The sequence below is a fragment of the Rhinoderma darwinii genome, chromosome 6 (genome assembly GCF_050947455.1).
Source record: "Rhinoderma darwinii isolate aRhiDar2 chromosome 6, aRhiDar2.hap1, whole genome shotgun sequence".
Taxonomy (NCBI): domain Eukaryota; kingdom Metazoa; phylum Chordata; class Amphibia; order Anura; family Rhinodermatidae; genus Rhinoderma; species Rhinoderma darwinii.
Window position 1 is genome coordinate 50182477 of NC_134692.1, and position 25728 is coordinate 50208204.

General features: G+C 41.7%; 1 protein-coding gene across 3 annotated transcripts in view; it reads left to right on the forward strand.

Moving 5' to 3' along the window:
• The window catches only part of UBE2G2 (ubiquitin conjugating enzyme E2 G2), a 50059-nt gene extending 25444 nt beyond the window's left edge, over positions 1–24615 (forward strand). Inside the window, exons 3-7 of one of the 3 annotated variants that reach the window (XM_075829707.1) lie at positions 2089–2134; positions 3424–3444; positions 11951–12069; positions 14165–14305; positions 23803–24615. In XM_075829707.1, coding sequence (XP_075685822.1) covers positions 2089–2134; positions 3424–3444; positions 11951–12069; positions 14165–14305; positions 23803–23915 — 440 coding nt within the window. In that variant the 3' untranslated portion in view covers positions 23916–24615. Of the gene's footprint in view, positions 1–2088; positions 2135–3423; positions 3465–11950; positions 12070–14164; positions 14306–23802 lie in introns of all 3 variants that reach the window. The other 2 variants (XM_075829709.1, XM_075829708.1) reach the window with 2 other exon arrangements.
• Positions 24616–25728: the final 1113 nt, after the last annotated feature.

Here is a 25728-nt window from a genome sequence, read left to right on the forward strand (position 1 = left end):
TCCCCCCCCCCCCAAAAAAAAGTTAATAAAAGTTAATCAATAAATAATATGTCCCCCAAAATGGTGCTATTAAAAAGTACAACTTGTCCCGCAAAAAACAAGACATTATACAGCTGTGTCGACGCAAAAAGAAAATAGTTATAGCTCTTGGAATGCGACGATGGAAAAACGTAAAAAATGGCTTGGTCATTAAGGTCTAAAATAGGCTGGTCATTAAGGGGTTAAGTTAGTGCGGATTTACAGCTACAGAAAAGAGCTGACAAGAAAAAAAAAACCATTACTCACCTCCCCTGCTGCTCTTGTAGCAACTTTTCCCCACTTCCCTGGCTGGTCTCAGGAAATGTCATCACAAGAGGCCACCTTTACAAACACCTGCTGTGAAACGTCATCACAGGAGGCCCGCCTGTAGTTTTAGTGCCACTTCCTTTGTAGATAGCAACACCCCTCCTCCCCCCGGAAATAGCACCCCCTTCCTGTTGATAGCACCACTGTAGCTCCATGTAGGAGCGGAATCCCTCTGGCCGAGGGTTACGCACCTAGAGTGAGCCCCTGATGTCTCTGTCCATATATGGACAGTGACATCAGGGGCGAACTCTAAAAGCGGAATCCCCTGCCTGAGCGTCGGCAGCGCATTGGCTGGGGATTCTGCTCCAGGAGTAGCCCCTGACGTCACTGTCCATATATGGATAGTGACACCAGGGGCTTCTCCAGTACCGGAATTCCCGGTCAGAATGTCGGCGGGGTTTCCACTCCTAGAGAGAGCCCTGACGTCACTGTCCATATATGGATACTGACGCCAGGGGCTTCTCCAGTAGTGGAATCCCCGGTCAGAATGTCGGCCGGGGATTCCGCTCCTAGAGAGAGAGAGCCCCTGACGGTGGACAGTGACGTCAGGGGCTCTCTGTAGAAGCGGAATCCCCGACACAGAGCGATCTAACACTAGGGATTCCGCTCCCAGTGTGAGTTTAGGTGGCGCTATATGCAGGGGGAAGGGGGGTTTGATGCGATCTATAGCGGGGGTTGCACTACAGTGGGGGAGGCACTATTTACAGCGGGGATGTTGAGACGTCGGGGTCTCCCTCTAGGAGGGGAATCTGCGGCCACAGCTTAGGTGGCACTATATACAGGGGGGTTTTCAGGTGTTGTGTGTGGCACTATCTACAAGGGGGGGGGGTGTATTCCGGCCCTCTTAAAGCCCTGGCAGACATGAGAGTGCAGCGCTGCTTACACTGAAGCAGCACTGCACTCATTGAACCCCGTCCCAGGCTGCCAACGTTTATATACGTGATAACTGCATGGGGCATCGGCAGTTTGAATGTATATAGCCATATGGCAGTCGTGAAGGGGTTAAAGGACCTGTTTTTTCTCATTTTGAAAAAAAACCAGTACGTTTCAACAGCATTTAAAAACATAGTGTGAGCGGTTTTCTACTGCATAACCATTTACAGTTCGTAAAGGATGCAACATGTTAAAACTGGGTGCCTATCTCACGATGTGTGCTGTTCCTCTTTCACGGGCTGCAGGTTGTGCACCCAAGATGCTATTGACTGTAAAAAAACAACAGGATATGTCTGGATACTGTTTTTTGAGCAGAAAAGTTCTACTTGCTATGTTGTTTCTGTACTGTTATAAAACGGTGTCCAGATGAGTGCGGTTTTTATTTTATTATGGAAGTAAATGGCAATGAGATCCAACTGTATAGGCATCCTGTTGTATCCTTTTCTAGCAATATACCTGTGGAGTAGAAAATATGTGCCTCAACTGTATTGCCAAAACGTGTGAACCCAGCTCAAGGCCGGGTTCTCACAAGCATGTTCGGTCCGTAAAATACGGACTGTATGTCGGCCGCATTTCCCGGACCGAACACACTTCTGGGAGCCGGACTCCTAGCATGATAGTTATCTATGACGCTAGGAGTCACTGCCTCGCTGCAGGAAAACTGTCCCGTACTGTAATCATGTTTTAGTTTACACATTTTGTGTAATACAGTTATCAATTACTTGTTATCACTAGTCTTTTAATCCTCAGTAAACCTTTGTGTTATATTTCCAAACCACATTTATTTTTCATTTTGGTTTTATCCTGCAGGCCCGATAAATGAAGAAAATTTCTTTGAATGGGAAGCCCTAATCATGTGAGTTAAACTTAACTATCCGTATACTGTAAAATTCCTATAAACCAGCATTGAGACTTGACAGTTTCTGGGTTTTCTATCATCCTGTATTATTGAACACTATATAGAATTGGCTTTTAAGGGTTGACATTCTTCATGTGTCTCAGTCAGGAAGACAGTCCGAAATAACACATACATACATACATACATACATACATACATACATACATACATACATACATATCTCTGGCCAGATTAAGGTTTTGTGAGATTATAGATTATGTCTACTTTCACAGGGGTGTATTTTGCATTTGGAAGCCAAAACCAGAGAACAAGTATAATGGAAAGATTTGCACCTCTTCCATGTTTTGGACCCACTCCTGGTTTATTTCTACAAACACTAAGGCCAGGTTCACATGGCCGCGTTTGGTCCGTGATTTACAGACCGTATGTATGTAGGCTGTAGTTCCTGGGCCTACCACAGTTCAGGTAGCCAGGCTCCTATCATCATAGTTCTCCATGGTGCTAGGAGTCCCTGCCTCCCCTGCGGGAATTGTGTCCAGTAATGAAAACGTGATTACAGTACGGGATAGTTTTCCCGCGGGGAGGCAGGGACTCCTAGAATCATAGATAACTATCATGCTAGGAGCCCGGCTCCCTGAACTGTGGTCCGTCTGGGAAATTCGGCAGACAAACAGATCGTGTATCACAGACCAAACACGGTCGTGTGCATGAGGCCTAAGAGTGTATTTACGTGAGTCGTTTTTGCCACGATTTTTGTAATCGTGGCATTACCGTAGAAGTTTTCACAAAATTGGTGCAAAAAGCCCTGGCAGAAACTGTGACAAAAACAACTTAAATAAATACACCCTAAGGCCACTTTAACATGGCAGTATTTTGCTTCAGTATTTGTAAGCCAAAAACTAGAAGTGGATCCTTTCCACGGAAGAGGTGAAAATCGTTGTACTCTTGGTGGAAAGTGACCTGTCGTGCAGTTCTGTCCTGGAGACAAGTGCTGGGCCAGGATTTTCAGCCAGGGTCTGGATACCAGATAATTTTTTTTTACTGTATTATGTATTGGAACAGAAACACTATTGTGCAGACAATGCCACGTACATAAAGACTATGCTAAAGCAGATAGATCTGTGTTTGAAATGATCCCAAAACCCATTGATTTTCTCATACTGGGAGCTGAAGCACCTGAGTAACAGGCCGTGCTTGTCCGCTCTGTGGGACTGGCGGTTATGTACCCTTCTCACCCTCTTGTCTGGAGGTTGTAATAATTCTCTTTGTTTTTCCCCGTCACTTAGGAATTCCCCTTTGCTGGAATTGTAAGTTACAATTGCTGCTGGTATGTGTCCAAATTCTTTACAAACAGTTGGGAGGGGAAATAAAAACATCTTTAATATCTTTAAAACAATCATTATGTTATTAGATGTATCATCCTTCGTTTTCCAGCCTACACCTTGTTACCGTAGAGTTCATTCATACTCAGAATAAAATGATTTGTGAACAGGCTGTAAATTTGCATCAAAACTTTTTTTTTTTTCTTTTAATCGCAGTACGTTGTCATTTTATTCGTGTCGTTTGTCTGTGAAATTGTACTTTAACATTCATGAATTATAGTTTTTAGATGGAGAAGGTCCCACATGCATTCTCAAGTGTGGAAAGCTGAGCTGCAATAAGGGCATTTATCTTATATCGCATTCTCTCCCAAAGCTGCAACACAATTGTACAGGCTTCTGAGCTGTACCAGTCTTCACTGTCAGAAAATGTCATTAATGGGGGGGGGGGTCTATGCCTTGTGACCGTTCGCTAGTTCGCTGTGGCGCTTCAGTTGGTTGACATCATTTCAACACCCATCTAAACGTGATGGCACTGTAACCTCCTGATGATTGCCGGGTATAGAGCTTTCACCCACACAATCGCTTATAAGAGGCAGCCACTGCAAAAAGAAGCCCTACCTCTGTATATCCTTGCTTGTCCGTTCATTACAAAGGTGGAACATGGGTTTTTATGGGCATGGTCTCATGTAGCATGTTTTCAGCTTATTAAATAGACACTAAATTTTCAAAAAACTTGTGCTAATTTTATAGTATACTTGATATAGATCATCTTGGTAATTTACTTACTGTTCAAATTTAGTTGTTTTTTAAAATGTTGTTGTTTTATCTGTGCAAATTCTATGTGAAGTTATTGCCATTAGGTGTCTCCCTTCCTGTAAATTTCTGTCGACCCCTGTGGTAAAGCAAAATCTCTCCCCAGTTACAGAGCAGAGGAGATGGACTACAGGAAGTGGGGGGTCTGTTTCCTCACTGCCTGTCAATAGAAGTCTATGCAGAGGGTGCAAGATAGACACAGGTTGCTGGTAAGAGTTATATCTCAACCCAATGCTGGATACTCAGCTACACTGGTCTGTACTGCTGTTTAATCTCTTCCATGCTGATGCAGCTTCTTTATATGTGATAGGGATAGGAGAGCAGAATTCTCTTCTCTATGTGTGCAGTGTATAGAAGACATGATAGCAGTTAGGCTCCACCCACTAGCTCAGGGACTAATAATTAGAGATAGAGCCTGCAGAGGGGAAAACTGCTAAATAATGCAGAATACAAGTCATATAATGGCCAGAAATAGTGTTATTCCTCATGTACACACATATGACAGCTTATTCTGACAAGTTGGGTACACTTTAAGGGACCGGTGAAAATGAGAGAAATTTTCTAAACCGAAAAACCTTGTTAAAAACGCAGTGAATACAGATTGTGTGGAGGTAATGTGTTGGGTAATGGTAAACTCCATCGAAGTTATCACAGACTCTCTTGCTTATATATAGGTAGGGCTTCCTGCATATGCTAGCAAGATAAATAAGGCCTCACAGCGTGTCCGATTTGTGTCCCGAAAAAGGGTAGTTTTACAAGCATATGACTGTCCGGTTGCGTCAGTGTGGTTTCCGTGTGTTATCCGGTTTTCTCGTCCGTGTTTCTCCTCTGCAATCACTTCCTGGTTTTACTTCCTTTTTTTTTCCTCTGCATTTCCTTAGCAACTGATGTGTGAAAAATGGACAGCACATGGATGTCATCCGTGTTCAATTCGTTGTTTTCACACAGCATTTGATTTCAATGGGTGTTGTGGTCAGCAAAAACGGACCAGAATAGGACATGCAGTGAGTTTCACGCAGAAAGACGGACGTGTGAACAACCCCATTGAGTAGCGTTGGTCAGTGTGCTGTTATCTATAGCAATGTACAGCACACTGATGGGAAATACGTTTGTGTGAATAAGGCCTATAAGCAGTGTGAACCTAACATATATATATATATTAGGGAATTATATAAATCGCAATTCTGTAAAAAATACTTACCATCAGATTCTCTCCATTTACAAGTCTAAGCAGCATAGATCACACGGCTGCGGGTTATTCTAATTCCCCGCTGTCATTATACAATTTCCTTAGCAGAAAAGAGAAAAACAAGGTCTCTGCTGACAGGGAAGCCATGTGGAATTTGTAGCCAAGGCTTTATTACTCTATAATCTGTGCGCTGCTTGTGAAGGGAATGATTCTGATTACTGGTATACATTAACCCCTTAATGACCAGGCCATTTTGCGTGTTAATGACCAAGGATTGTTTTTTGTTTTTTCACGGTCGCATTCCAAGAGTCGTAACTTTTTTTTTTTTTATTCCGTCTACATAGCCGTATAAGGGCTTATTTTTTGCGGGACGAGTTGTATTCTGTAATTGTACCATTTTTAGATGCTTGTAATATTTATTGATTAACTTTTATTAACTTTATTTTAGGAGAGAATTGAAAATAAGCCGCTATTCCAACATTGATTTTCATGTTATCATTTTACGCCGTTTACTATGCAGCGTAAATAACATGTTAACTTTATTCTATGGGTCGACACGATTACGGGGATACCAAATATGTAAAGGTTTTATGTTTTCCTACGTTTTCACAATAAAAAGCCTTTTAGAAAAAAAAATTACTTGGTTTTTGCATCACCGCATTCCAAGAGCCGTAACTTTTGTATTTTTCCGTCAATGTGGCCCTATGTGGGCTTGATTTTTGCGGGCCAAGGTGTAGTTTTCATTAGTACTATTTTGGGGTACATGGGGCTTATAGATTAACTTTTATTTTATTTTTTTATGGGAGAAAAGAGAGAATTTTGCTGTTTTTTTTGCGGTTTAATTAATGTGTTAATTTTATTGCTCAAGTCGTTACGATCGCGGGGATACCATATATGTGTATGTGTGATTTGTTTTGACACTTTTACTAAATAAAACCACTTTTTGGGCAAATTCTGGGCAGTTTTATTTCATTTTGACTGTAAATAAAAAAACATTTTTCACAAACTTTATTTAACTGATTTACATTTTTTTTTTTTTAGTCCCACCAGGGGACTTCACTATGCGATCTGCTGATCACATATATAATGCTTTGGTATACTTAGTATACCAAAGCATTATTGCCTGTCAGTGTAAAACTGACAGGCAATCTATTAGGTCATGCCACTGGCATGATCTAACAGGCATTTGCTGAAGACAGACCTGGGGGTCTTTGTTAGGCCCCCGGCTGCCATGGAAACCCGACGGCGCTCTGCGATTTCTTTGCGGGGGAGCCGATCGGGTGACCGAGGGAGCTCCCTCCCTCTGTCAAACACATTAGATGTCGCTATTGACAGCGGCATTTAATGGGTTAAACTTCCGGAATCGGAGCGCGCTTCAATTCCGGCAGTTGTGGCAGGAGCCAGGCTGTGTGTAACAGCCGTGCTCCTGCCGCGAACTAGCAGCTGCAGAGGATGGATATATCCGTCCTTCGGCGTTAAGAGGTTAAAGGGGTTGCTGGGTTTGTGGACATGTTCACTATGGATGCAGAGTTACTGTGGCCTAGTCATAACAGAGGATGGAGTGTGACTGGTGGAGTTGGACGGGAAGAATTCGGACTGTAAGTATACTAAAAAGTTTTTAATGTTTACAGGTTTTAGTGGCTTTTCAAAAAACAGATGCCAGACGACCCCTGTAAGGAATGACTACTTATATAGCTCACTAATACTTTATATATAATGTGCCATGGATGGTCCTACCGGGCAATGGGCAAAGCGGGGACGTTCTATCTGCATAGAAGCTGCATGGAAGTCGGGGGGCTGACTTTTCAGGTTCAGGAGTAGCTTGTTTTTCTTAAGGCATCTAGATGCTCTAAGTTAAAGGGCTTGTCCAATTTGGGGGCTGTTCGGTAAGTTGCTTTACTCACTATTCCCAAAAGTCTGTTTTTGAAATGGGCAGGTTTGGAATATTTCAAGGGGTTGTCCGAACACGGGGTGTTTTTTCATACTGATGATCTATCCACAGGATAGGTCATAAGTATATGATCCGTGGGGGTCCGGCCTCCTGACCCTGCACTGTTCAGCTGTTCCAGCTGCCTCTGGGCACTGGATGTCCGTGTTGGAAGTAGATGGCTCCGTTCACAGTCTAGCGGCTGTGCTGCTGTACTTCAGCTCTGCTACTATTCACTTGAATAGGAGCAGACCCGCAGTACTGCAGCACAGCCGCTTTACAGGGCAAGCAGCTATCTTCTTCCGACACTGGCCACTGCATGTAATCCGGTGCCCGGAGGCAACAGCTGATCGGTGCAGGGTCTGGGTGTTGGACCCCTACCGATCATACACTGATGACCTATCCTGTGGATAGATTATCAGTATAAAAAACAGCCCCCAAACAGAACAACCCCTTTTAAAGGTGTCTGTCCCAGTGGCAAATCTTTTTCTAAATTCAGAGTTAAAGGGAAACTGTCTGATTATTGTCGATCCTAAAGTTCCTGATTTAAGGTATTTTACTATACATTTTTGCTGAGCACTTTTTTTTCGGTTTAAAGTGTTGAATGAGAATTCAAAATAAAAGTCCCCCCCCCCACAGAAACAGTGCCACTCTGTCTGTGTCTGGTATTGCAGCTTAGCCACACTTAAATCTCATACAACCCCCCTTTTTAAGAAATTGAGGTGTCCTACGTTTCTCATCATTCTTCCTTTATGCCTTGTATTCTTTCACTACGCCGTTTGTTCCTGCATTGTATGTATTGTTGGTGTTATGAACATCAGTATTTTTGCATTTACTTAGCACCACTAGAGATCGGACCAATATTCTACCAAAAGTGTTCATCTCTGTTGACGGTTTCTGATGTGGAACCTCTGTCCACTTGAAACAATTGTGCCAGCTTTTCCAAACAGCTGCCTCTCTCTTACATGACGTGTATCCTTTAAGACATGCCTTACAGGCAGATCGTTCAATTATAGCCTCACACACCCTGCCTATTAAGAGGAGCGCCGTGACCTCGCCATTACAGCATGCTTTGATTTCCTATGATGCGTTGTTTTGTGCGTGTGTTATTTTTATTATTTTTTTTAAAAAAACCTCTTAAGTCCTTTAAGAAAAAAACACAAAACAGGCAGAGACTTTGAAGTGTGAGTGTTTTTAACTGAAACTGCTTTATTTTTCTTCCTTTCATTTGTAATAGGTGAAACTGGCCTGTATTTTCAAGAGTTTGTGTCATGAGATTGTGTAACACTTGCCGCGGCTCCACACCTGGAGGTTCACAGATGTTTACTACGAGGATAAAACTATAGCATGATTTATGTGGCTGTTAAACGTTTCTATTCAACCATATATTAGTTATATCTGTTTCTGGAGAACCTGGGCAATAACTGGATTAGTGGCGATTAAAGTTTCCCCAGGTTTAGTCATCCAGCTTTCCTTGGGTTGTGAATGGTAAATGTGTAGTTTAGGCAATGTTAGAGATGTTTCCTATCTTTCCTATTTAGCAGCGTGGGAAAGCCACTTGGTAAGCTTCGTAGGGACCGGGATGGTGGCCATATTGGTTGTGACAACATTTGACACACTGATAGTAATTGTGATGCCCACAATTTCTCAATGTCCACACATTTAGGCCCCATGCACACGACCGTGCCCGCAATCACGGCCCGCGATTGCGGGCACGGCCGGCCGCTGACTGACAGCCGCATTTTCGGACCGTGCTCCCATGCAAAGTATGGGAGCACGGCCCGCAAAATGCGAAAGAACGCACATGTTCCATAATTCCCGGAACATTTCCACGGCACTGACACCCTTCCGTAGTGCTACGGAAAGGTGTCAGTGTTCAATGAAAGTGAATGGCTCCGTTTTTGCGGACCGCAATTGCGGTCCTCAAAAACGGAGGTTTTTTGCTGTCGTGTGCATGGGGCCTAACACTTATAACCGCATCTGTTTAATCTCGTTAAAGGGCAACTAAATGTTTAAAAAACGTTTGACATGTCACGATGACATGTGAGAAGTTTTGATCGGTGAGGTCCGAACACTGAGACCCTGAGCGATCGTGTCGCTTGGTTTCTGATCGGCTTTGAGCGAGCGGTGTACAGGCTCATAGACTTTCTATTGATCCCGTACACTGCGCTGAGGAAAAGCAGATCAGAAACAAAGTGGCACAGTGCTCACCCGAGAGCTTCTGCCACTTCGTTTTAGCGATCAGTGCTTGAACCCCCACCGATCAAAACTTACGACGTGTCAAATGTTTTTTTAAAATTTTAGTTACTCTTTAAGGTTTGGAGATTAACACAAATGGGAATTTGGATCTTGACAATGTCGATACAACATTGAACTTGCCAGTACATCAAGAAGGAAGTGTTGTCATGGGGACACATGACTAGAGGTGCGTCTGTTAGTTCAAACATTCATAACAACGTAACACATTACAACTTTTGTTTTCAACTTTCCATTTACTGTGGGTCATTAGGACAACCCCTTTCTATATGCCCTCTTGGGGTATATGAATGTCATAGAGGGGGTCCCCTATTAGAGAAGTCTGTCAATAAGCAGAGCGGAAAGCCTCTGGAAATAATGGGTCCATCTCTGGCACAACCATGTATTAGCTGGGGATTTCGGGTCAGCTGGTCACCGGGTGGATGAGGCCGACGTTTAAAAGGGGTTGTCCTGATGAGTCAAACTTTATTATAATGTATGTAGTTTTTATTAATTTGTACGGCTGCAATAGTACTGAAAAATATTCATTACTTATAACAAGTCGGTAAATATACATAATATAGGCAGTCATAACCGAGAAATCAGTCTAACCTCTCACATAAGTATGTGGATAACAGTTACAACTGATAAACTCATTTTCCATGAATATAAAACAAGTTGTCATCTTTTTTCTTGAAGTTAGAGGCTCGGGCTAGAAGTTGTACATAATTTACTCGTCTGACAGACACTTTATACACAATGTAAGGCTAGAGGTCAAGCAAAATGATTGTCCCCTGCAGCTTTTTGTCTGACATGACTAATAACTTGAACTTTTTGGTACATTTCCTCTTGATGGATGTGGATGTTGCGGTGTCTGTATATAGGAGTATCGGGTTATGTAATGATCATGTGTGACAGTCGCATCACAGACTACATTTAGGTAAAATTCGGGAACTATCACTAGAGGAATATTTCTTTTTGTGATCTATATTATCTCACAGAGCAGACATAGTAATTATTCAGTGTGAAGAACTTTAGAAAATGTTCTGTATAACTTCATATGCTTATAATGTTTCTTCTATGGCTAGTCCTTTCCTCACTGTTTATATTAAACCATTGTTCCCAAGATCACATTGGTGGCTCAGTATGGTCTTGTCCGAAATGAAACTTCTCAAATACATTTATTAGTCAAAAAGTGCCCCGTTACTACTCCCCCCCCCCCCCCCACCAAAATCCCATGGCACCTCAGTCTTTTCCTTCCATTACCTCTGGAGACGCGGCTTTCCTTCAGTACAGATAAGCATGCGCAGTAGTTCCTCTATCTCTTCTGTTGGATCTCCATCGCTTGTTCGTGTAGGAAAACCGCACATGCGCAGCTTCCCCTCCTTCAGCCTGCCGCACAGAGGAGATACCGTGTGTTGCTGGGAAATTTAGTTTCCCGGCGGTCACGTGGTGTGGAAAGTTAGACTACAGTTTTGTATATACAGCTGCTATGCAGACATATGTGTATACAGAATAAAGACAACTCATGTATAGTCGGATTTTGCTTTTTATACTCCCTCCCGTCTGTCCCCTACTTGTTATCCTACAGAATTAATCTGATCAAGAATAATAATAGTCCAAAGTGAGTTCATATACCTTGGTCATGTGACCTTGGCGCCTAAGGGTTGCCCATACACGTAGCAGCAGCATGTCGTAATAGTACCAATAATCGCGCTGCAAAAATCACATACGGTTTTACACCGAATTGCCGCAGTTGTTAAAATCACATGCTTCCTCTGTACATGCCAAAAACAGCTTGGGAAAACTGCAGCAATCCAGCCGGCTGCCGCCGCGTGATGGATTTAGCGCTGGACATTGTACTGGGAAGCGTTTTATTTTCATGAAAGGAGCACAATATATACCTGTATGTGACAAGTGTGCAAATCCTAGGCTTTTATACTCTGAAAGATACTATGTTGTGCTATTATCCTGGTGTGCCTATTTGTCCTTTTTCAAATATTTATCCATTATGTGCGCTCTGGGTATTTGCAGAGGAATTTCTTAGAACCTGGATGTCTAACCAAACATAGTATTGAATTTCTTGTGATCCTCTGTAGAACAGGGATATCCACCTTTAAAACAGACCGTGCCTACATCACGTTTTAAAAGTAGTGCGATAGGCGTTTTTTGTCTTTTACATAGTTTTTTTTTGGCTTAGTGGTGGTTTTGGAATACTTTTAGCACTTTTTACTTTTCTCCATTTTTATTATTTCTGCTTTGAGTTATACGGTAATGTTTTCTACACCGGCATTAAAAATGTGCCATTATTTGTAATGTCTGTGCAGGGGCCCAGAAGACACGTGTTTTGAGTGCGGAGTGTTCCCAGCAATTCTCAGCTTTCCTCTAGATTATCCTCTGAGTCCTCCTAAAATGAGGTTTACCTGTGAGATGTTTCACCCAAACAGTAAGTACATTATGTAGTATATATTTATAGTATATACTGTCTTTAAATGCTTATCTTTTATATCTTTTTCTATACTTATATATAGAATAGAATGCTCAGAATCTCTTCTTGCTGTTAGTGAATGAGAACTTTCTTGAACGTTTGCTACGTTTATATCCAGTCTAGGCAATTTTCTTTCCGTTAAATACATCACTTAGGCCGAGTACACACGTTCAGGATTCTGGATTTAAATGCAGTTTCCATGCGTATATATGACAGAATCCTCTAAGGGTCAGTTCACATGTTCAGGATTTGATGCGGATGAAGTCTGCATCAAAACCGCATATTAATCCGCATTTAGAAAACCGCAAGTGCGGATTTCTTATGGTGCGGATTTCATTGCAGATTTTAAATGCTAATTGATTTCTAGGATGAAAATCCGCAATTAATACGCATTTAAATCCGGCGTGGAATGGGCGTGCTGCGGATTTAAAATTGTGAAATAATGAACGAGGTTCTAAAATCTGCAGCATGTTCATTATTGCCACAAATTCCAGTCTGAAAAGCTGCGGATTAGCTACCTTGATTCATAATGGGGCTAATCCGTGTGTAAATTCAAGTGCCAATCCACAGCAGAAATGCAAGTTTCTGTTACGTTTTTATTTTATTTTTTTTAATTCACAGATCCGTGAAAATCATGGTTGTTTGCATAAAAATGAATGGCTCCTTGTTCTTATCCGCAAAATTGCTAACTGCACGCGGACAACAAACCACGGTCGTGTGCATTAGGCCTAAATGTGAATAAGAGCTTAATACACATCTATAAAATGGTGTGAAATTAAAATATACAAAGGGTCAGATTTACTATTGTTGCGCCAGAATTCTGAATTTGCATTTTTTTTTATTTGCGCAAATAATTTTAGACTATTTATTATGAATTGGCTTGAAAAAAGAAAAGATGTTTGCGCCTCACTAAACGCTTTTCAAAAGTATCTAGAAAGGGGACGTGGCTTCATGGAGAGGGGTGTGGCTTTAAAAGCCACAAAGTGTGCCAAAATTTTGGTGCAAAAAAAACTGATGTAAACTAAGCCAAACCTAGAGGTGGTATAAGGAAGAGAAAAGTGTCTAACGTGTCTAGCCATATGCACCAAGTTTATCATACAGCGTGCGCCACTTTGATAAATTTGGCGCATCTTCTGAAGTTTACAATGTTCAAACTTTAGACCGCAATAATAAATCTGCACCAAGCTGTATTAGAACGTTAATCTTCAGATTAGTGACAAGTTGGTGGATTTATATTCGTGTGCCTAAGGATCTGTTTAAATCTGCGTTGTTGCTTCCTATTTATGATGGGAGCCACGACGCAGTGGCAGATCCATCGCATGACCGATATCAATGCCATTCAGTGTCTCAGGTTCCTTCCGCCAAGGAGTCTGTCATTTATGTAATTTATGACAAATGGCCATGCATGCAGTGCTAATTTTTCTCTCAAATTTGACAATCTGCAACGGAGGATCCAAGGCAGATGTCGTCATAGCCTGAGATGTAGCGGTCTGTGATCGTGTCCCTACCTCTCCAGTCTCCTACGCAGCAGCTCTTCCTCTGCTCCTACTTCCTGCTTCAACGATCATGGCTGGTTTAGTGACTACCATTTAATCTCCTGCAATCATGTGTATAATGGTAGTCGCTACCGGCCATGCCTTCTTGCCTATGTGGTTCCATTACGATGACATAACATACTCGCTGTTTAGTCTATAGGAGGTGGTTGAGGGGCTCTTGGGTTGCAGCTTAACTACAGCGTGGGGTTACAACTCCTGTAGATCTCATCATTAGAACAGGCAGCGTGGTCATGCATGAAACCTCAATCTATTTGCTTGAAACTGAGTATTAGGAGCAAATATAGGATAATTCTAAATCTCCACACTTACACATATACACATGTATATTAAAAAATGTAGTGCCAGGGGATTGTAAGAAAAGAGATCATTAATGTACTGACATCAAGAAAAATGTTGTCATACTTTTATGTTATCAAGACACTTTTTTTCTTTTATTGGTTGGAACGATTTCTCATGCATGCTGGTTATTCTGTGATGTGCTTTTTTTTTTCTTGCAGTATACCCAGATGGCAGGGTGTGCATCTCAATTCTGCATGCTCCAGGAGATGACCCCATGGGTTATGAGAGCAGTGCCGAGAGGTGGAGTCCTGTGCAAAGTGTTGAAAAAATATTACTCTCGGTTGTCAGCATGCTGGCAGGTATGGTGATCTGGTCTCCTAGGAAAGTTACTTCTGCTTTAAAGGGTAACTAAACGTTCGATAAACTTCTGACATGTCATAGTGATTGGTGGGGGTCCTAGCACTGAGACCCCCACAAATCGATAAACCGAAGCGGCAGAACCGCTCATGTGAGCGCTCAGCCACTTCGTTTCTGTTCGGCTTTTTCCGGAAATCAATGTATCGGACTACGGGCTCAATAAAAAGTCTATGAGCCCGTACACTGATACATCGTCTTTCCGGAAATAGCCGAACAGAAACTAAACAGCTGAGCGCTCACACTAGCGGTTCTGCCGCTTTGTTTTAGCGATTTGGTGGGGGTCTCAGTGCTCGGACGCCACCAATCAAAACTTCTGACATATCAGAAGTTGGTTAAACATTTAGTTACCCTTTAAAGTGTTCTGTCCACCTCTTGCCTTTTTATTTAGATCCAGATAAACCACTCTATTTTACTATGCCATATGTGTGTATGTATATATATATGTATGTGTGTGTAATGTATGAGACATAGTTACATAGTTACATAGTTAGTACGGCTGAAAAAAGACACATGTCCATCAAGTTCAACCAAGGGAAGGGAAGGGAAGGAAAAATTTCTACACATAGGAGCTAATATTTTTTTGTTCTAGGAAATTATCTAACCCTTTTTTAAAGCCATCTACTGTCCCTGCTGCGACCAGCTCCTGCGGTAGACTATTCCATAAATTCACCGTTCTTACTGTAAAGAAGCCTTGTCGCCTCTGCAGCTTGAACCTTTTTTTCTCCAGACGGAGGGAGTGCCCCCTTGTTTTTTGAGGGGGTTTTACAAGGAACAGGATTTCACCATATTTTTTGTATCTGCCATTAATATATTTATATAAGTTAATCATGTCCCCCCTTAGTCGTCTTTTTTCAAGGCTAAATAGGTTTAATTCTTTCAATCTTTCCTCATAACTTAAATTCTCCATGCCCCTTATTAGCTTTGTTGCTCTTCTTTGTATTTTTTCCAACTCCAGGGCATCCTTTCTATGAACTGGAGCCCAGAACTGAACTGCATATTCTAGATGAGGCCTCACTAATGCTTTGTAAAGTGGTAATATTACATCCCTGTCCCGCGAGTCCATGCCTCTTTTAATACACGACAATATCCTGCTGGCCTTTGAAGCAGCTGACTGACACTGCATGCTGTTATTGAGTTTATGATTTACAAGTACACCCAGATCCTTCTCAACAAGTGAATCCGCCAGTGTAGCTCCCCCTAGGACATATGATGCATGCAGGTTGTTGGTACCCAGATGCATAACTTTACATTTATCTACATTAAACTTCATCTGCCAAGTGGACGCCCAAACACTTAGTTTGTTTAAATCTGCCTGTAATTCATGAACATCTTCCATAGTCTGAACTATATTACATAGCTTGGTGTCATCTGCAAAAATAGAAATCGTGCTATTAATCCCATCCTCTATATCATTAATAAATAAGTTGAATAATAGTGGTCCCAGCACTGAACCCTGGGGTACACCACTTATAACCGGGGACCATTCAGAGTAGGAATCATTGACCACAACTCTCTGGATACGGTCCTTGAGCCAATTCTCAATCCAATTACAAACTATATTTTCTAAACCTATAGTCCTTAATTTACCTATTAGGCGTCTATGGGGGACAGTGTCAAATGCCTTTGCAAAGTCCAAAAACACTAAATCCACAGCGGCCCCTCTGTCTAGACTTCTGCTCACCTCTTCATAAAAACAGATTAGGTTGGTTTGACAACTTCTGTCCTTAGTAAAACCGTGCTGGCTGTCACTTATAATGCTATTTATTGTCACATAATCCTGTATATAGTCCCTCAATAGCCCCTCAAACATTTTCCCCACCATGGATGTTAAGCTTACTGGTCTATAATTACCCGGGGAAGACCTAGAGCCCTTTTTGAAAATAGGCACCACATTTGCGCTGCGCCAGTCCCTTGGCACTATACCAGTCACTAGAGATTCTCTGAATATTATGAAAAGGGGGACAGAAATAACTGAACTAAGCTCTTTAAGAATTCTAGGGTGTAACCCATCTGGTCCCGGGGCCTTGTGCACATTTATTTTATTTAATTTAGCTTGGACCATCTCTACATTCATCCAATTCAGTATATCAACTGATATATTAACAGCACTGGCACCGGCTACATCAGCTGCTCCTTCTTCAGTTGTATATACAGAGCTAAAGAACCCATTTAGTAACTCTGCCTTCTCTTGATCCCCTGTGATCAACTCCCCATTACCATTATCTAGGGGTCCTACATGTTCAGACCTGGGCTTTTTTGCATTTATATGCTTGAAGATTTTTTTGGGATTTGTTTTACTATCCCTGGCCACCTGCCTTTCATTTTGTATTTTTGCTAATTTTATTACATTTTTACAGATTTTATTAAGCTCTTTATATTTTACAAAGGCTACAGCTGTACCCTCAGATTTGTATTTTTTAAATGCCCTTTTTTTGTCATGTATTGCCCCTTTCACAGAAGGTGTAAGCCATGTGGGGTTTAATTTGAGTCGTTTATACTTGTTACCTGTAGGAATAAATTTTGCACTATAATAACTCAAAGTAGATTTGAAAATCTCCCATTTATCATTTGTTCCATTATTTGACATTAGTTCTTCCCAGTCCATATCCTGAATTGCAGCCCTCATCCTGGGGAAATTGGCTTTCTTAAAATTAAATGTTTTTGCCCTCCCAGCCTGCGTTTGTTTTTTACAGTATAGGTAAAATGTAACTATATTATGATCACTGTTACCGAGGTTTTCACGAACATTGACATTCCCAACAAGATCTGCATTATTAGAAATGACCAGATCCAACAGAGCTTCACCTCTAGTCGGGTCTTCCACAAACTGGCCCATAAAATTTTCCTGCAACAGGTTGAGGAAATGTCTCCCCTTTGCAGTTGAAGCCGAACCATGACACCAATTAATATCCCGGAAATTTAAATCTCCCATTATCACTACAGTACCCGCCTGTGCAGCCCGCTCGATCTGTTTATATATCTGACCCTCCATCTCCTCAGTTATATTGGGGGGTCTATAGATTACACCAAAAGTAATTTTTTCAGTGTTTACCTCCCTTTCTAGTTCCACCCACAAGGTTTCAACCTCCTCACAGTATTCACCCACTATTGTCTCTTTCACACTCGCCTTCATATCATTTCTCACATACAGACATACACCACCACCTTTCCTATTTGTCCTGTCTTTACGAAAAAGTGTAAAACCCTGTAGATTTACAGCCCAGTCATGTGAAGAGTCCAGCCATGTTTCAGCAACACCAACTATATCTATATTTTCTTCCAGTATCAAGGCCTCCAGCTCCCCCATTTTGCTTGCTAGACTTCTAGCATTTGTGAACATACACTTTAACTTGCCTGTCAGTTTTTCACTTTTATTATCAGAAATGTGATTTGACATTAATTGGGCCTTTTTATTTACACTGATGTCTTGTAACGAAAGGATCTCCTTATCTTGTTGTCTAGTCCTCTCCCCACATTCTGTTTCTCCCCCCACCAATATAGTCTGACCCCTCTCTAACCTGGCTACCCCTTTTTTTTCTACATTGACCTCCCTCCTCAGCCCTAGTTTAAATACTCCGCCACCCCAGCTAGAATTCTCTCCCCCAGCACAGCGGACCCCCTTCCATTTAGGTGCAAATCATCTGCAGAATACAGTTTGTACCCCAATGAAAAGTCAGCCCAGTGCTCTAGGAACCCAAATCCTTCTCCTCTACACCAAGACTTCAGCCATGCATTTAACTCCCTGAGCTCCCGCTGTCTTTCCTGTGATGCGCATGGCACAGGCAGTATTCCTGAGAATACTACTTTGGAGGTCCTTCCCTTCAGCTTGTAGCCTAGTTCTTTAAAATTATTCATAAGGCTCCTCCACCTACCATTTATTCTGTCGTTGGTACCGACATGGACCACGACAGCTGGATCATCACCAGCCCCTCCCAGCAATTTGTCCACCCGTTCCACCACATGCCGAACCCTGGCACCAGGGAGACAGCAAACCATTCGGTTGAGGTGGTCTTGGCGACAAATTATTCTATCCGTCTTCCTGATTATAGAATCCCCTACGACTATCAATTGTCTTGGCTTACCTGCATTACCATCCCGCCGACTACTAGCTGGGCTGTTCTCCCGGCTGTTAGGGAGATCAGTATCCACTAGGGCTGCCATTTCTGAGACTGACACCCTCGCATCATCACCCAACTTGGCAATTTTGCCTGGAATGTCAGAAACCGGATCGGCCTTCCTTTTCTTTGACCCCTTTCTACTGCCCCTAACTACATTAACCCAGCTACTTACCTGATTCTGCTCACCCATGTCTTCACCCTCCAGTTGTAACCCACTAACTGCATGCTCTGTGAGCAGCAAGCTCCGCTCAAAATTGTCTATCCTCCTCAGTGTTGCATTCTGCTCCTCCAGATCTCTAATACGAGCTTCCAGGTGAACAACATGCTCACATCTGCCACAGAGATATTCACCCTGGAACTCCGGCTCCAGTCGTGCATACATATGGCAAACTGTGCACTGAAGAAAACCTCCAATCTTGCTATCCATTATCCAAGTTACCAAAAAAAAACAGCGAACAGGTGTTAATCAAAAAGAAAAAGAAGTAGAAGAGCACTTACTGGGACTTTAACTCCTCTTTTCAACTCCGGTTTTTGGAACTCCACTTGATATACAAACCACTTGTTTTTTCAAGCCACAGAGCACATAAAAAGTCACATCTGTGGCAGTCATTTACTAGCCTGTGTCTACTGGTTTATATGTAATTATAAGTGTTTTTTAACGTACTTCGTGTTTTTTACGCATTTATGTATTCATTCACTGACCTTTTAGTCCAGGTATATATGTTTTTATGGAGACATTTGTATTTTATATTTATGCATATTTGTACTTTTGACATGGAGGCCAATTCTTGCACCGTTGTGAAACGGTTTATATGTCTACCTCTTTTAATTTGGTTATGGTTTTTTATGCAGACATCAGTTTCTGATACACATACATGAATGCATCATTTTAGTCATCCATTTCCCTGATGTACATCCTGGAATTTTATGGTTAATTTATTATTAGCCCATTTAACCTCTTAACCTTCAGGCTGACTGTTTGATCCATATTATCCTTATTGTACACACCACATTTCAATTTACATATCTGACTTTTTATGTCATCCCCTAATTCAGTATATCCTCAGCAGTTTATATAATAAATTTTTTATTCTTTCTCGGTTTACATGTTGCCATGGCAACGCTTTGCGGCGCACATTGGGCTTGGTATAACTAGTGCTGATGTGTTGATATGCGGTCGAAATAGATTCCCTGCATTCTTATATGCCCATACATCGGCTCTGACAACCCAGGATTCCGTTCTGCACTAAATCTCTCATTGACACGGCAGTCAGCTGCTCCCAGTGTTTACAGGTTGCCATGACGCCCTGCCTCCGCATTCAGTTTTCGACAGCTTTTCTACTACCTGTTAGACTTTGACCCCACTTTATCCACCATTTTCACAACTGCATTTGTCTGTGTATATATATTTGCAGCTGCCTGTTCAAATGGGCTGGCACTAGGACCTGATGAAGGCTCCGGTTCAGAGCTGAAACGCGTTGTCCGTTATTTCCCATTAAATACTGTTCTCTTTACCTGGAAGTCTGTTTGTGATGTTTAGCAGTGCTACAATAGCCCTGTTTTTTCTTTCTATTGTTTGCATCAGTAACCGCCCAGACACGAGTAGGCATTTTTTTTTAGCCTTTGGCTACTTAGCTCCTGAAATGTGTGCAACACTGAAGAAAAGCTACGCAATCTGTTTTTAATGTCTATTTATTTTTGCTCTCAAGCACAAAAATCTGAGCTGAGTTGTTTTTTTTTTTGCGTACTTTGTTCTGGAGGGAATATGGAAAAGCACTGTGAACTAATTAAGGCCCTTTTACACCAGCCGATAAGCGGCCAGTGCAGCGAGCAACGAGACATCATTGATCGGCGCTCATTTGCTCCTGTCACATGGAGATATGGATGGGGACGAGTGGTCGTTCCTCCGATCACTCGTCCCCATACATTATTATAATTTCAGCAGCGCATCTCCCTGTTTACCAAGGGAGATGTGCTGCCATCAACGATAATATTTCACATTTTTAACTGGATCCCGACAGCTGGCTGTGTGTTTACGGCCAGCGGTCAGCGTCCTTAAAACCCGCGAAATAGACTATTTACGGCGCAGGTTTTAACTTGATGCCCGAGCGATCAGGCAGCTGAATGTCGGGTCTCCGGCTGTCAGTGACTGCCGGGGACCCTGACGAGAAGATAGAAGCAGCTTTCGCTGCTTCTGTCTTCTGCGATCTCTTTTACACAGCGCTCAATGAGCGCTGTATATAGGAATAGAGGCAGCGGCCAAGCCGCTGTCTCTATTGGTCCCGGTGATCATGTGACTGGTCACATGATCGCCGTGATGCTGTTAGTGGCAGACTGATGCTGGGTCTTACTAGACCCAGCACAGCCCTGTTAGTGACAATAGTCACTATGAGAGGGCTGATTTCCCCTGTAACTGGGGCTGCTGTGCAGCTCCAGTTACAGTGGAAAAGATGGTGTAAAAGAAAGAAAAAAAATATATAAAGTCCCCCAAAGCTCTTTTCTGACCTTTGAGGGACAGTAATAAAAAAATAAAACCAAAGTGCAAAAAAAATTACTAATAAATACACATAAAATACCCATTCCAAAAAAATGTTTCCCCCCGTCAATCATTGCCGTAACGCTGGCCCTGAGCCAATTACCCTAATATAGACATGTAACATATTAAAATTTCCGGTAGACAATGACGATCACAAATAAAAGGTCTATTTTAGGGTAAAACTATGCATTTACCCAAAAATAAAAAAATAGCTGAAAAGTTAAAAAGCTTATTTTTTTACTATTATTTTCAAACTTTAAGCCGAAAAATTCTAAAATAGCAAAAAGGATCTGTATAAAAATAATAAAAAAATAAACCTGCATTGTCTACGGAAAAAACATTGCCAAAATCACTTCACTAGCCCAACAAATAAAAAAGTTATGGCCATTTAACGAACGCGTGCTAAAAATGGCTAAACGGTGTCTGGTCCTGAAGGCTCAAAATAGCCCGGTCCTGAACTGGTTAAAACGATACGAACAGCAGATAGATGATCGAGCATTTGCTCGTTCATCTGCTGATCGTTCCCCTGTTTACAAAGGGCAATTATCGGCAACGAGCTCTTATGCCCAATAATCGTCCAGTGTAAAATCCCCTCAACTGCAAACAGTTATTAGTCAACTTTCATGTGAAATACTTCCTGCAGCACCTCCAAGCTAGCATGGTACAAGCGAGCTTCTGATCCTTGCCAGTCAAAGCATGTCCATATATTGAGCCTGATCACTCCAGACATCATTTGCCCTGTTTGTGCAGTTGGAAGGTAACCGCATTCATAGCATTATTTTCTTGCCGCATTTCTGGCATGCCCTCTGACAGCCTTTATGTATACATTTTCAAATTCTAGACTTAAAGGGGTTGTCCAGGCCCTAAAAATTGATTGCCTATTCTCAGTATAGGCCATCATTATCTGATCGGTGGGGGTCCGACTACCGGGACTCCCGTCCGTCAGCTGTTTTGAAGGGGCCTTAGTGCTGGCACGAGCGCTGCTTCCCCTTCATTCCTTATCTTCTTGTACTGTGAATCGCCGACGCGTTTGTAGCCGCGGTTCACAGTATTACAGTCTTCTCCTTGTATTTGACAGTTGTCTTTTATTCATACTACTACACTATAGTTTATTTGTTTATTTAGTCCTCTCTTTTGTTGGACAGGTCATTTATTAAATGACTTAGTCTTCGTTCACATCTGCGTCGCCATGAAAGCAAACCATAGGTTTCCGTTTGCATCAACATTGATTTCAATGATGATGGATCCGGTGCAAATGGTTTTCCGTTTGTCTCAGTTGTGTAAGGGTTCCATTGTTTTGACCGAATAAATAGCGCAGGCGACTACAGTATTTATTCTGTCAAAATAACGGAACCCTTACACAACGTTGACAAACGGAAAGCATTTGTATCGGATCCTTCACCATTGAAATCAATGGTGATGCAAACAGAAACCTATGGTTTCCGATTGTTTCAGTTTGGATTCCATCCATGGGTTCCCCTGACGGAAAGGTCAGGCAGAACTCCTGAACGGAGATGTTCACAAAGCCTTAAATGTACATTTATATGAACATACTGTGTTGTTCTGATGGTTTAACCCCTTAATGACCAGCCTATTTTAAACCTTAGGCCCTGTTCACAAGGAGGTTTTTTTTTACGCGGAAACCGCGTCGGAAACCACGCAAAAAACGGCCGAATATGCCTCCCAATGGGATTTCAATGGGAGGCGGAGGCGTTTTTTTAACGCGAGCGGAAAAACAGTCTTGCGGTAAAAAGAAGAGTCATGCCCTATTTTCGGGCGTTTACGCCTCTGACCTCCCATTGACATCAACCAGCAGAGAAGGCGTATTTCGCTGCGTATTTTTCCCGTAACACTCAATGGGCGCTAGCAAAAAAAGCGCTGCGAAATTCGCAACAAACGGCGTTCAGGCAGGTCAAAATCTGCCTCAAAATCCCAAATGGAATTTTGAGGCAGAATTTTCCTCCTGCAAAAAAACTCTGTGTGAACACAGCCTAAATGACCACGTTTTTTTTTACGTTTTTCCATAGTCTCATTCCAAGAGCTATAACTTTTTATTTTTGCGTCTACATAGCTGTATAAGGTCTTGTTTTTTGCGGGACAAGTTGTATTTTTTAATAGCACCATTTTGGGGTATCGCCACACTTTTTTTGCGTCCTAATTCTACGCCGTTTACCGTGTGGTATAAATAACACAATAACTTTATTCAGCGGGTTGTTACGATTGCAACGATATAAAATTTGTATAGATTTTGTATATTTTACTACTTTTACACAGTAAACGCGTTTTTTTTTCAAAATTATTTGTTTTTCTATCTCCATATTTGAAGAGCCATAACTTTTTTTTATTGTTCTGCCGATGCAATTGTATGAGGGTTTTTTTTTTTTTTGCTGGACGATTTGTAGTTTTTATTAGTACCATTTTGGAGTACATGCGACTTTTGCGACTTTTTGATCGCTTTTTATTACTTTTTTAAAGTCCGGATTCACAGAAAACAGCAATTTTCCTCTTGTTTTTTTATGGAGTTCACCGTGCGGGTTATATAATGTAATAGCTTTATAGTCGGGATCGGTACGGATGAGGCGATACCAAATATGTGTAACTTTTTTGCTTTATTTTGTTTTTTTAATAGTAAAGCAATTTGTAAGGGGAAAAAGTGATGTTTTCATATATTTTTTTCGTGTTTTTTTTTATATTAACTTTATTTAAACTTTTTTTTTTAACTTTTTACTAGATTCTATAAGATAAGATTATTTTAGTTGACATATGTAATTTCTTTACTTTGCAGAGCCCAATGATGAAAGTGGTGCAAATGTGGATGCCTCCAAGATGTGGCGAGAAGACCGGGAGCAGTTTAACAAGATAGCCAGGCAGACTGTGCAGAAGTCACTGGGATTGTGATGAGATTCCTCACTATTGCACACCAAGAACAAGGATTTTTGTGTGTTCGTATTACTACCTAAGAGATACTATCAAATATTCCTTGCAATTCTGGGATAATCAAATCTGTTGGAAAATTGCTCGTTTGGAGGTTACGCTGTGACTTTGATTCCAATTGATATGTTCCATTTCTGCACATTTCTGGGTGTTGTCTAATGGAGAATTCTCATTAGTTATCCCACAATCCTTTGTATGTATCAGAATCCATAGTAAATTCAGAACATTTAAGCTCCTATATTCATACAGGGACTTTGGACTCTTAAACTTGTTACTATAAAGTACAATCCATAACAGTATTCTTATATAGCACATTGCCATCTAAATGTAGTGGAAATTGCTTTATTCCGCTCAGAAATTGGGTGTTGCAAGTGATTTTCTATGGATTAATTTTTGCAGATAGACACACTTCGGAGAATTTTGTCATTCATGAAGGATAATGACCTGTTGTGGGTATAGCTAGAATAGGTAAAAATTCCTATGCATTTGACACTCTTCTTTCAGCATCATGTAAAGGGTCCACAGACGTCCACATAGCGTTGGTGGCATTTTATGCTGTTTGTGCTCAAACACTTTATTATCCAGCATTGTTAGTATGTGGAAGGTCTGAGCAACTGTATTGTTTTGTTCTGACTCTTCTTTCTGTAATAAATGAGTGATATAACGTGTGTTTGTATACATGACTGTACAGCTTTAAATTTGGGCAAACCTGTAATTATGTGTTTTTAGTTACTGACCAAATAGAATCTCTGAATATCTATAGAGGAACATTCACTAGGACATGATACTAGTAGAGATCTTTCACACTGGAATTCTGGAGATCTGTTCTTCTGTCCGCCATTGCCAAAATTGGTAGGCATCCTTCACATCCTACGTTTAACGTATACATCGGGAGCTCTTACGGCATATATGTATTAAATGTATCCAAATAACATGTGAATTAGCCCTTTGAAAGATAATATTATTACAGAAAAATTACTCCTTCTCCACTTATCAGAACCCCCTCCCCCTTTCCTTCCCTGCATCATGCACTGATCATTCGCTTAATTCACTGGTTAAATTGATCTTCGGTGAAGCAGTGATGAAGACAGATTATCAGCCTCACTGAGAGATCAGGTTACACCTGCTGTTCATAGATGTCTATGGAGAGGGGAGGCGGAGGAAGAAGACTCAGTGACACTGCTGCAGCCTCTAGTAGTGTTTTACTATCTCACCCATGCTGGATTTACTTCAACACTGCTTATTACTGCTGTACAATGTCCTCCATGCTGCTGCTTCTGTGTATTACTAAGGCCTGATTTACACGAACGCTGCGCATCTCGGACGTGAAAAACTACAGTTTTGCACGTCCGAGGTGCATCCATGCTCAGTGCTGCGGGACGCGATGTCACGCACCCACAATAGTTGAGAGTCTATGGACGGATGCGTGAAAAAAATAGGACATGTCCGATTTTCCCACGAACCCTTCAAACGGTCCGTTGAAACAACGGCTGTGTGAACGGCCACATTGAATTACATAGGTTCGCGGGACGGCTGCTGTTTCAACGGCCGTCCCATGGACGTTTAACACGTTCGTGTCAATCAGGCCTAAGAATGATAGGGGAGCAGGATCTCCTCTTCTCTCCATGTGCTATGTATGGGAAACCTCATAGAAACTAGTCTCCGCTCCTTTCTGGAGCTGATCTTGGGGAAACTGGCAATAAGATATGGAATCTGCAGAGGGGAAAACTGCTGAGAAAAGCACATACAAGCAATAGTGTTATTCCTCATCCACACA